This window comes from Alnus glutinosa, chromosome 1 (assembly GCF_958979055.1).
Source record: "Alnus glutinosa chromosome 1, dhAlnGlut1.1, whole genome shotgun sequence".
In the NCBI taxonomy this organism is placed as follows: Eukaryota; Viridiplantae; Streptophyta; class Magnoliopsida; order Fagales; family Betulaceae; genus Alnus; species Alnus glutinosa.
The window spans coordinates 754,637-767,291 of NC_084886.1; the positions used below are offsets into that span (position 1 = coordinate 754,637).

A 12,655-nucleotide genomic window follows, 5' to 3' on the forward strand; every position below is an offset into this window, starting at 1 on the left:
CTTCGTGGTTCGACCTGTTTCTTTCTAATTCTCCACAAACCTTGATGAAACGACAAATTAAATTTTCACTTATTTTCTTGAATTGTTATTCTTTTTGTAATGTATCTTTAAAGTTTAATTTCTCTCAATTTAGTGTATTAAACTTTTATATTTTTGTAATATTCCCATACGGTTAGAATTTTCTGTTAAATTCTAATAAGGGATGTGAAATTTAAAAAATACCCTAATTTTTTCTTTAAAAAAATAAATAAAATAAAATTTTTAGGGTGTGACCAGTGCTGGTCAAACCCATGGTTGATGGGTCACAAATGACCCAACGGTGACCCTCTGTTGGGTCACAGGCGACCCATCAATAAGGTGATTCACAACGGGTCACATTTTTTTTCTTTCTTTTTTTAAAAAAGAAAAAAGAAATATATATTTGTAATAAGGATAAATTTAGAATTTTATAAAATTTTGAGGAGTATAAATGTCATTTTACCCCTTCTACCGTCTGATACATTTAACCCCAAACCCTAATGGAGGGGGGACATTGCCAAAATATAAAAGTTTAATACACTAAAATGAGATAAATTGAACTTTGGAGGGACATTGCAAAAAGGGTAACAATTCAAGAAATAAGTGAAATCTCCCCTCATAATTTTCATTTATTCTTTTGGTAATAGAATGTCTTTCCTTTTCTTTTCTTTTTTGCCTGGGAAACAATGCCGAAAATGAATGGGGCCACAATAAATCAAAGCTCATGAATTGAATCATATGCATGGATATCATTTTATGATTGCATGGAATTACAGCTGATAACCAAGATTGAGATGCTCAGAAAAAGGAGAACCGAGATTGAGAGAGAGACAGATTATGATGATGACCAAATTATGCGCCCCCCACCCCCGATTCACTCAATCATTGCGTTGAGATAAGATCACACAACAAGAGTGCAAATTGTTAATTGTAGATTACATTGATTTCAGTTAAAAAGAGACATCACTTAGGAGGGGGCCATCACAAAACATCCGCAGTGAAGAACGGAATGGTGTCCCTCCGTGAGAGCTCAAAACTGTCTGTATCCTCAGTTGCTTTACAGCCAAAAAAATTACAATCTCAATCTGCATAAAAGAAAATGGACCCATTAAATTCCCACGACACCCAAATGCAGCTGAGTGTAAGAATGAGGAAAAATATTTTTTCTAATACATTTTTTTAAAATAAAAAAAAAAAAAGGATTCTGGCCAGATAAAAAAACAATCATCAGGATGAACTAATGCAAGCAATTTCCAAAAGAATTCTTAGCCTTCTGTGACTCGCCCCTTCTCTCCTATGATAAATTCTATATTAAAAGCATATACAAAATAGAAGTTGCGACATATAGTCAAACATATATACCAGATCAGTCATAAAAATGGCCGGTTACAAATTTTCAACCAGAGCTACCTTGATAGTTCTGCTTCTGCAGCTGACCTCACCATGGACTGCTATCGAAGAAGTATCAAGCCCCATTTCTTATGCCTATGACTTTCCATTCAAAGCCTAAAACAAGTTCCACAGCAGTCATTATCAGCAACCTGAAACTAAAACATAAAACAATGAGAAATGATCTTTTTACAATCGCTTATACATCTTCTGTACATCTTTTTTTAAATCAACCATTAAATATGTAGGATCTACATATAATTCTTACAGATCAAATGGTTAATTTAAAAAAGAGATGTACAAGTACATCATGTCTCTATAACAATTGGGTATTTTGTTATTTGACTGTTTTGGGAAGATAGACGAGGAAACAAACAAATGCCAGCTTTTGCTTGTAGTTAGAGCTATGACAGAAAATGACGCACTAATAGGGTGATAAGGAAAGCTGTACTGAAAAATATTGCAATTCTTGAAAATGGATTACCTAATTGAGGTAAGGCCAAGCCTTAAATATGCTATGAAGAAATGGCACAATATTTATAAAATGTGGCATATATACAGTGACACATGTTTCTAAGGAAGTGATTGACTTACTAATGGTACAAAACTGAAAGATTTTAATGAAAGATAATGAATAATATACAATCTTTTCATTTTTTTTTTGGAAGGAAAATAGTCAATGATCTTAAAAAATTTAAATCTTCAGACAATATTTTGGTCTTGCTCATGTTGAAAGCAAGCATTGATTATCTTCATCATGTCCCTGACAAGGACTGTTTCCTACTTTTATTAGTAAGCAATCTTCCAAGAAATAGTCCTAGAGAACAAATATTTAGCTGACATGTATATATTATAATATGTTAATCAGTTGATTTGAGGAAAAGATAAACTCTTAAGTTTCTTTGAAAGAGATGGATAAAACTCCTCCATTTGAGAGTAGATAAGAACTCAAAAGTTATTCTTACTGGGACAAATTGCAATAAAGTCAATTAGTAATTCAAAATATATTGAAATAGTTGAATAACCCAGGTAATTGTGGCAATCACAGACTACCAAGAGAACTTTTTAGTTGGTTTGTCAATTTTGTTTTTGAAGCTTAATTTTACCAACAAACTAAATTATCTGCTCTCTAAGATCAACTATTGCTTTCCAAAAGCTAACATTCTATCAAGCAAAAATTTGCATAGTTGTGAGAAAATTCAAGATCAAATTTCTTTTCTGGCAATGCAAAAGCATACTCCATCCATAATAGATTGAAAATCCTGCATTCAACAAAGAATATTCTCCGTGAAGAAGCACCCAAACATTTCATATTAGGCTTATACATACTGATAACAAAGCTCTAGCATAAAATCTTGGCACAATTCTTTGAAGTAAATATGTTACCATGGATATGAACCACATATATGGATGCTTAGAATTGCCAAGTCTAACTCCTGATGAAAACTGACATTTACACGAGGCTTAGTAGATAGGGTAAAGAAACAGTTGCAATATAGTAGTAAATATTGGTACCTGTTAACATCCCAAGTTAGTTGTGATGTGCATGCTCTATTCTCAATTCATATTTGCAATTTTTTTTACCAAAAGGCTTAAAGTCCTCCAGTCGCTGCCTTTAAATTAATGGTAAAAATATTAAGCCTCCCATTTACTCTTGGCCATGTCATAAAGGAGAAATTGGAATTTTCTGAACTTGTTATCTTGCCAACAATTATTTTCTCAATCCACTACCACCTACAGCTAAACTACACTATCAGAAGATAACTTAAAGTTAAAGTTGATGATTTTAGAAATCTGAATCAAATGCTTAAGTTTTCTGAAGACCGTGGTATTTAAATACTGCAGTTACATGCCATTTACTATAAGTGCGATATGACACCAAATATTACATAAGTGGAACTGTGACAGATGCAGGGCAAGAATATTGTTGATATTTCTACACTACTGTCATATATCACCAAAATCGTCCATACCTGGTGAAATAATAAAGATGCATGTTTGTGCATCCAGTCATGCATTTAGATGCATTCAATCATTTTTGCCTTTCTTTTTTCCGTGTAAAAGTTGAGATCTCATATATATCAAAGAGAACTTTTTCCCTCTTTTTTTAATTGAATATTGATGTAATTAACTGAACATGAACCTATGCATATATCTTATCTATATTATATATATGTATAGCTTATGTACATATATACATGTGTAGGTAGGTATGCATTAGTGAAACATGCCACTAATGCCAGCAACATTATTTTTTCTTACCCACCAAAATTAATACACTCTAGATAAATTCTGAAAAAGAAAACTCATATCACTGTGGATAAAATAAATATCAGCATGACTAAGCCCATGAGACTGAAAACAAATATGGCTCAAGGTCATAAAATGTCCATCTTCGTCCAAACAAGACAAACTTATAAATAGGGATTGAATGATTTCCCATTCCACACACAAGGATGATGGTGATAATGACAACGTCTGCCAAGAAATTCATGGAATGACATGCTGGTCAATTATGATGATGAGTAGCAATTAAATATCCGCGACTTTGAAAGATAATTAAAAACAAGGATATAAGGCAATAGCATGGCATCATTACATGGTACGCTTAATTGTCATTTCTTGCCGTGCCGAAAACGAAAGTTGAGATCCCCATGAACATTATTTATCACCTTATTTCTCTTCTCCCTCACCCACCACCCAACCACCCACCCAAAAATAAAAGGAGAAAGAAAAGAGGGTATTTTGAAAAAAGACGCCTACAAGAGGGGTTGAAGTTGCCTACTTGGAGAAGAGTAATGTAAAGATTAGCTAAACTACAGAAAGAAAGTGGAGTACAACAAGATCTAGAGAAGTTGCAAACCATATTGAGTGCGCATAGAAAGGCCACAAATTCTTGAACTGGAGTTACTTTCGGAACCATAACTTTAGTTTTATTCTCTTTTTTTTTTTTTGGATGAATACTTTAGTTTTTCAATACTAAGCTAAAATAAAAGGACTCCGCAGAGGTTTACAAGGCAAATGAGATTGAAGAAAAAGGAGATAGAATCTGACACCTACATCAATATGAGCATTGTTATGTGGTGTGGTAGAAAAATTCAAATTAACAGAAATCAAAAAATTAAGGTTAATTACCTCTTCCTCCCTCGAACTACCACTCATTTACAAGTTGCCTTCATGAACTACCACCTATCAGACTCAGCCGCATTAAACTAACACTCGTTAGCAATAAACCCCATCCATTAGTCAAAATCGTTAAAAAATAATAATAATAATAATAACAATTTTTTTAAAAAAAAAAAAAAAAAAAGTGAAATGACAAAAATACCCGAAGTTTAGATAAATAACCTGTAAATTAAACAAATTAGAAAAACAAAAACAAAAGGCAAAAAAAAAAAAAAACACTCACCCCCTATGTGTTTCAGGGGTGGTCGATCCACCCCCAAACAAAAGCCTTGGCCACACCTATGTGTTTCAAGGGTGGCTGATCCACCTCGAAACACATAGATGTGGGTGCTTTGATGACCACCCATGTTTTTATTTTTCACTTTTCTTATTTTTTAAGTTTTTCCTTTTAGTTTTTCTATTTTTTATTCAGTTTTTAAATTTTTGTATGGTTTTATTTGAGGGTACTTCTATCCTTTAACGTCTAAAAATCACATATTCTATCTGATTTAATGAGATTCCTAACCGAGAGAGGGGGGGTCGTTTTATAACAAAATGGTAGTTCAATGCAGTTGAATGTGATAAGTGCTAGTTTATAGGGGCAACTTGTAAATGAGTGGTAGTTCAAGGAGGGGAAAGGTAATTAACCCAAAAAAAAAAAAGTATTACCATCTCTCCTCATTAATCAAAATATGGATTGAAACTTTCCAGAAGAAAGGTGATATTATATTCAATAAAATGACTACTCAATCAATTAAACCTGCCGTACAATATATCTTAAAGAGCAGGGCGGAGCTACATTGGGGCTTGAGGGGCTTAGACCCCCCCAAGCCACCATGTTTTCCCTAAAAAAATTTAAAATTTTACCCTTAGATTTTTTATTTTTTTAGTCTTGCCCCCCAAAAATTTTATTTTTTCTTAATTTTGCCCCCCAAATCCCAAATGTTGGCTCCGCCCCTGTTGAAGAGACACATTGTCTGCCAAAAACAGGATGAAGGAGAGGAGAGGACTTATATACAAGTCATCTACAACCATGTGCACAATGCCTATCTGCATTTTTGTGCATAAATAAAACCATCAATGTATACAACAAGAGTCATACATCATTAGGTAATTTAAGCAAGTATAAGCTCTCAGGGAAAAAAATATATAAAATCCTTAAATTTTTAAAGAATTCTAATCAGCTATAAAATTCTCAGGTTTTCTTGAAGTACCAGAAGAAATTTCTTTTGGGAATTGAATGATGAGTGATGCTCTCATCCAGCAATCAGGATAATCTGAAGGAAAACTATCGGACACTTTTTTTTTTGGACGGGGGAGGGGGGGGAGCAGAAAACATATCCTGTTAAATCTGGATTATTTGTAAGGAGAAAAACACACGTTCAACAACCTAATTAGTGAGTGATACCAGGCCACAAATATTGGATTATAAACATTAGACCATACTGAGTATAAATAAAGGTCTTAATAGGAAATTGTAGAAAAAATTTGGGTATATAAGATCAAATGAAAACAAAGTGAGCATAAATAACAATTCTAAACAAACAAATCATGCAGAGTCATACCTTCACACCTTGTGTAGCACATCTTGTTGCATGGAGTTATGACCCATTCATCATGTTGGAGATCATACGGAGTATAAATAAACGTCTTATTAGGAAATTGTAGAAAAAATTTGGCCATACAAGATCAAATGAAAGCAAAGCGAGCATAAATAACAATTCTAAACAAACAAATCATGCAGAGTCATACCTTCACACCTTGTGTAGCACATCTTGTTGCATGGAGTTATGACCCATTCATCATGTTGGAGATCACAGCTGCAAATAAAATACTGATGTGAGCCTTTAAAATTGCACAAGAATCAGATTCTAGCATCCATCATTTTGAACTCTTGTAAAAATAGGACAGAAGAGCCGACTTTTAGATCAGCACATCAGGGAAAACTAAGAAGAAAAGTTGACCTCAAAAAAAAAAAAAAAAATTAGACAAACTCACTTGCATGTATAGTATAAAGAAACCTCAAACAAATATATTTTCACCAATTTCTTGGTGAGACTGGAAATTCTCACTTCATGAGATGATGGGACTATTAAACTCAAATAAAATAAGACTTAATTTTAGGTATCTTAAGAGCCAACTTTCATGCAAAATGCCAATTGCTAAATTCCAGACATTGATTATTGCCCAAAGCAGTTATCTTATCATGTTCATCTCTTTAAATGAAGATGATTATGTACTAACAGATTTTAGTCTCCTTTTACGGCTGCCTACCTTCATAATGACAGATAATTTCATGCAAGAATAGACCCTCGGTTAAACATCCAAACTTACCGACACTATTGCACATAGGGGCAAATGTAACATAATACTTCAATAAATCACACAAAATCTAGTTTCTTCACAGGGAAAAAGTCCTTCCTAGATCTCAATAAAAATTTAGGATAATCAAAAGAGAAATAAACCTGAGAGATGATTCCAATCACCAAATCTCAGTCTATTAAACTTCAAGTGCATAAAGCATAAATGGATAGACAATCAAATTAAGAAGTATATTCACAAAAAAAATGATTGACAGCGCACAAAAACAATCTTTGAGGCAGAATATAACAACAAGCAAGGAATCATTGTACATGATTGGCCTACATATGAGTAATGAATTTTTATTTTTATTTTAAAGTCGAGGAATGGAAAATATATTGCTTGGCAAGAACTGAGTCTTACAATCAGAATGTTATATTTAACTCAGACATCCTTGAATTATTAAGACAACCTTTTTTTTTCCTTTCTAGTTCTTTTGCTTCTCCAGTCTTTCCTGCTAACTAAACATAGAGTTGTCAAGTAATTGCACATTAGTGATCAAATGGTTGTGGCATAAACACCAGGGCCAAAGCCAGGTATGGCTGAATGTGGATAATTCTCCCCACTGAGTTTCCAAAACTTTTAGGTTCTTAGAAAATCTATTTTTTGCACCCGCTGAGATTTTTGAAAATAAAAGGTTCAATGACTTTGCAATACTCAAAAAGTTGAGGATTTTATTGTCAAACAAAATGATAATATTTCAACCATTCTTTGCGATGCCACTTGAAATTCTGTTTGTGTTTTCGAAACCTAGGCCATCTTCTATCTCAGTTCAGTGAGCACATTCCTTTAAAATGAATAGGTGACCAAAAAAATAGAATTTCTTGTTAGTTTTCTTCCTGATTGATTTGACTGTCTTTTCTTTCTCTGAATTTTTCTTTTATTTTCTCTACCTTCATTTTGTGTTGCCTTACAAATGAAAAGGGGGAAAAAATCTAAGAAAACTAGTCTTCGTTTTGAAGATTCAAGCGGCAGAAGAGAAGGAGAAATCCATTGCTTGTTTTTAATCTACATCAGTTAATACTCAATTTATAACATACATACATATAACATAAATAGGTATATATTGTGTCAATAACTGTTCATTGCCGCCACTGAAGAAAAATCCTGGCTCCCTAGGACTATTATTTTTTTACATGATAAAGGAAGCAGAATTACCTAGAAGATAGCAGTTCCTGCCAGCTTATTACCAATGAACCTCTGTAATTATGAACTCACACAAGTAAATAGAAACCTCAGCCCTCCAAGAAAGGTCGATCTTATTGAAGATCATCGATCACCAGTAATCACCACAGGAGCAAATCCCGTCCTGAAAGTGATGGAACCGATTCATATCTCTGACAATAATTTCTCGCTGCACAACCTTGGATATTAACTTAACTGCGGCATGACAATCCACACATATTCGGAGATTTTTAATGATACGAATAGGTCTTCCAGATGGCATTTTAATTAGCCCATAAGCAAGAGCTAATCTTTCACTGTGCACCCAAAGGAGACGCTCCTTTTCATCATCATCCACATCAACCAAAACTGCATTACGATTAGGAACATATCCTGCCTTCCTGATTTTCATGTTCAATGAATCCAGCATCCCATTAATTAGTTTCATGTCAGGATGTAAAGTATCTCCAACAGTGAAATAATGAACTATTCCCTGGTTCTCAATCCAACTTAGGCCCGGTTCCTTCTTTACCCCTTTCCTTTTCATGTCTTTCCTAACTGAAGCCATGTTTTCCCACCTCTTTGCTGTAGCATATATATTTGACAACAACACATGGGCAGCCTCATCTTGGGGATCCATCTCAAGCACACGCTGCGCAGACATTCTTCCAAGATCAACATCGTTGTGGATAACGCAAGCTCCAAGCAAAGCACGCCAGACCATAATGCTGGGCTCAATTGGGATTTCCTCAATCAACTTGACAGCCTTTTTAAGATGGCCTGATCTCCCCAGAAGCCAGACCATACAAGTATAGTGCTCTATACATGGTTCAATGCTATAATCCTGAACCATAGAATTAAAATAAGCTTGTGCTTGATCTAACAGCCCCGCGCTGCTACATGCTGATAGAACACCAACAAAAGTTAACTTGTTCGGTTTACACTTCATTTTCTGCATCATTTCAAAAACTTTTAGAGCCTCCCTCCCCAAACCATGTATAGAATATCCTGAGATCATGGCATTCCATGAAACTTCATGTCGTTCATCCAACATGTCAAATATCAAACGGGCATCTTTAATGCTGCCACACTTGGCATACATATCTATCAAAGCATTAGCCACAACAATATTCTTGTCATAAAAGGTTTTGACTGTCAAGGAATGAATCTGAACTCCTGAATCCAAGGCTGCTAGACTTGCAGAAGCACGAAGTACACTAGAGTATGTCACTTCTGTTGCCTGCACTTGGTATTCAAGCATGTTTAGAAATAACTTCAGTGCCTTCTCACCATCACCTGAATGCACATAGCCAACAATCATAGTGTTCCAAGTCACATCATTTCTATCGGGTGATTCCAGAAATAGAGCCATAGAGTTCTCCATCCTTCCACATTTAGCATAGACATCCATCAGGGCATTAGAAACAAACACATCCAAGCAGAGACCAACTTTGAGTACATGGGAATGGATTTGCTTCGCAAAAACTAAACCTTCTATAGTTGCACAAGCTTGCAGCAAGCTAGCAAATGTAAACTGATTAGGGACAACAAAAGCTTGCCTCATTCGACGAAACAGGTCAACAGCTTCTTCACTCCTACCACTTTGAGCATAACGTGCAATCATAAAACTCCAGGGAATCACATCTTTTTTAGGGATCTCCTCAAATGCCCGCTGAGCATCATCAATGTCCCCGGACATTGTGTACAGTTCAAGTAATGCAACACCCACATAAAGATCCTGTTCATAGCGAGTTTTCAACGCACACCCATGAACACTCTTTCCCGCATTAAAGGCCTCTAATCCAAGACAGGCCTTAAGCACACCAGCAAAAGTAAAATTGTTTGGCTTGAACCCAATTATCCTCATTTGAGAAAAGGCTTCTAACGCCTCTTCAAAACAACCATTCTCAGAATAACAAGCTACCATCCCACTCCACGAAACAATATCCTTGCAGATAATTCCATCGAAAACCTTTCTAGCATTAGGAACGTGCCCGCTAACAGAGTAGGCATCGACAAGAGCGGTCCCTACAAATGCATTAGAGTCATGACCAAGCTTCCAAATACAAGCATGCATTGTCCAACCTGGCTCAGCCCATCCCATACTGACAAGCAGCTTCAAAATCGCAGAAAAAACAAAAGGGTTAAGCTCGTGACCCTCCCTATGTAACCTAACAAACAACTCCACACCCTCAGTGAATCGCAACGACAGCGCGTACCCCTGAATTAACGTAACAAACGAGATCGTATTTCTCTCGGGCATTTCGTCGAACAGTGTAACAGCATCACACAGCAGCTCAGATTTCACGTACATGTTGAGCAGAACGTTGTAAGCGAACAGGTCCAAACAGCCGCCTCTTTTCAGAATCTCACAGTGGAGACCCTTCCCTGAGGTTGGGTCAGCGTTTCGGATACAATCTTGAAGCATAGTGGCGTAAGCGTGAGCGTCGAACTCTGAGCTCGGAAGCTCTATAGAACTCGCGCACCGCTGGGCCAATTGGGCCGCTTGGGCTGAGAAACAACGTCGAGGGAAGCATACCCAAGCTCTGCAATTTCCACAATGCGTTGCGAAATTTACACAAGAAGGCAGAGTTCTGTGACAAAACAATCTGATCATGCGCGTTGGATTCTCAAATCTCAAGCTCACAAATTCGAAGATCTGAAAACACAGAGCGCTTTAAGCTCAGCGTCCGGTAAATCAAACTTAGACATGTGCAAGGAGCAGCAAAAGAGACGAGATTAAAACGGCGCGTTTCGAGGTAAGCATGGTCAAACGGTGCGTTCTGAGCAAGTGAAATGAGTGTTTGGGCTAGGACGGCGGTCAAGCTTAAGTGCAAGCCTAAAACGACATCACTTTGGGTGGTCTTTAGCAATTAGGGTTTCCGGGGTCCTCGGTCTATGCAGTATATAAGGTGCTCTATGTGCCTCTGAATAAGCGTGTATTCACCTCAGACTTTCAGCGCCTTCGTTAGAAAGTGTTCCTTTTCTATTTTTTGTATGCTCTTCGTTTGTTTTTTCTTTAAAATTTTGGTTCTGGTTATGTGATGGGGGGAAGATGAGGATCTGAGCAGATGATGAGATATTAGTATTGAAAACTGATAACTCCATGAAGCTATCAATAATCGAGCTTTTTAAAACTGATGCTCGGCCAAATCCACTCATTCTTTGTCCCATTCACAGTTTCTTTCATTAGTTCAAATATTTTATACATGTTTATTGGATTATTTGCTTCATTCTTCCAATCAATTGCCTTTTGGGTCTTTCCAGATGCAAAGAACTTAGTTTTTTTTTTTTTTTTATGCAAGTAATTGGTAATGCAAATGGTCACATTGATGGCTTGAGGATAGAGTAGGAAGACGGAGAACATAAGATGATGATAAGAAAGATGGTAGCCAGAATTGGATCTGAGAGTCATAGATCTGTTCAGAACGTAGGTTATTAATTTTGTGTCAAATATCAATTCCGTTTAATAATTACCTATTTATTTAATTTATTATCCCCCAAACTGTATGGGGATTGGGATTTTTTTTTTTTTTGAATTTTTGAATTTTTATGTGAATCTTATTTAAGATGAATTTGGATAGCCTAAATGTTTTAGATAAATTTTGGAAACCTAGCATCTTCATTCTAAGTAAATAGAAAGTATTGTTTTTATTTTACCTATTATTTTTTCAACACAAACGTCAACATATTTGCATTTATTCTACTTCTAAGTTCTTGACAGGAACTTATGATTTATCTAATTGATTAGCTTTTCCTATACATTTTATGATTTTTATCCCGTTGTACCACTTTTTTTATTCTCCTCTAATGTTTAGAAACTGATTATGTGCCCCAATCAAATTTTTGAAATTTCAATGTAATTAATCCGTTAGCAACTTTAGTCTTCTCTAATGGAAGAACACCCTCTTCTCTAACGGAAGAATGCCCATGTGCAGTGCACGAGTTTTTAAGACATGAAAAGTTTAAAATGCCCTTATTTCACCCAAAAATAAATAAAAAATTTGTAGCTACGGCCACGGGCCACCCCAATCTTTTTTTGTTTTTTTCTATTTTTTTAAAAAAATATAAATAGTCAAATTTTGGGAACTCAACATGTGGACTTGGGGGCATTTTGGGGACGTTCAGATCTAAGAACAGTCGTTAGAAATTTCAGAAACTTGATGGGAGTATTTTGCCAATTTTTAAATATTGGAGGCAAAATCAAAAAATAGTACTACTTCAAAAGATTAAAATGTTTTTTTTTCTTCTTTCCTTTATTAAATTATTGGTTCAATTGAACTCCAATTGAGCTTTAACCCAGCCTAGCCGAAGTGCCAAACAGAACAAGGTGTTCTTTGGGCTGCAGAGATTGGCCTTGGTGGTGTTGGACTTCGCTTATAAAGCTTTAGTTGGGCCTTCAACCTCCCCATTTTCTCTACCTCAATGGGCCCCATTTGGCAAAGCATTCAAATACAAATTTTAGTTCGCTACTATTCATTCTCTATTCAGTTCGTTCGTACATAACTTTTGACCGTCTAAGGCTCCACATGCGTTGCCAAAAAAAAGTAAAAGAAAA

At 35.6% G+C, this 12,655-nt stretch overlaps 1 protein-coding gene and 1 non-coding gene across 4 annotated transcripts; one reads left to right on the top strand and one right to left on the bottom strand.

The window, feature by feature from the left end:
- Positions 1 to 731: 731 nt before the first annotated feature.
- LOC133863984 (putative pentatricopeptide repeat-containing protein At5g13230, mitochondrial) lies at positions 732 to 10,872 on the bottom strand. 3 transcript variants are annotated; one of them, XM_062300173.1, is made up of 6 exons: positions 8,092 to 10,872; positions 6,325 to 6,392; positions 6,138 to 6,159; positions 4,543 to 4,596; positions 1,429 to 1,559; positions 732 to 1,103 (listed from the first exon to the last, which is right to left on the bottom strand). In XM_062300173.1, the coding sequence occupies exon 1, from the start codon at positions 10,712 to 10,714 to the stop codon at positions 8,210 to 8,212; it is 2,505 nt and encodes an 834-aa protein (XP_062156157.1). In that variant the 5' UTR covers positions 10,715 to 10,872; the 3' UTR covers positions 732 to 1,103; positions 1,429 to 1,559; positions 4,543 to 4,596; positions 6,138 to 6,159; positions 6,325 to 6,392; positions 8,092 to 8,209. The 3 variants fall into 3 exon arrangements, with proteins under 3 accessions (XP_062156157.1, XP_062156166.1, XP_062156150.1); XM_062300166.1 differs by lacking the exon at positions 4,543 to 4,596 and having other exon boundaries at positions 733 to 1,103; XM_062300182.1 differs by lacking the exons at positions 4,543 to 4,596; positions 6,138 to 6,159 and having other exon boundaries at positions 1,429 to 1,524.
- A 290-nt stretch (positions 10,873 to 11,162) lies between these two features.
- Positions 11,163 to 11,244, top strand: LOC133858976 (small nucleolar RNA SNORD36). The gene has a single exon (XR_009898646.1). It is a non-coding gene; the product is annotated as a small nucleolar RNA SNORD36 (small nucleolar RNA).
- The last annotated feature ends 1,411 nt before the right edge of the window (positions 11,245 to 12,655 follow it).

Bases quoted from the DNA above. Each gene is read 5' to 3' on its own strand.
- LOC133863984 (XM_062300182.1), bottom strand. From the start codon at position 10,714: ATGATCAGATTGTTTTGTCACAGAACTCTGCCTTCTTGTGTAAATTTC.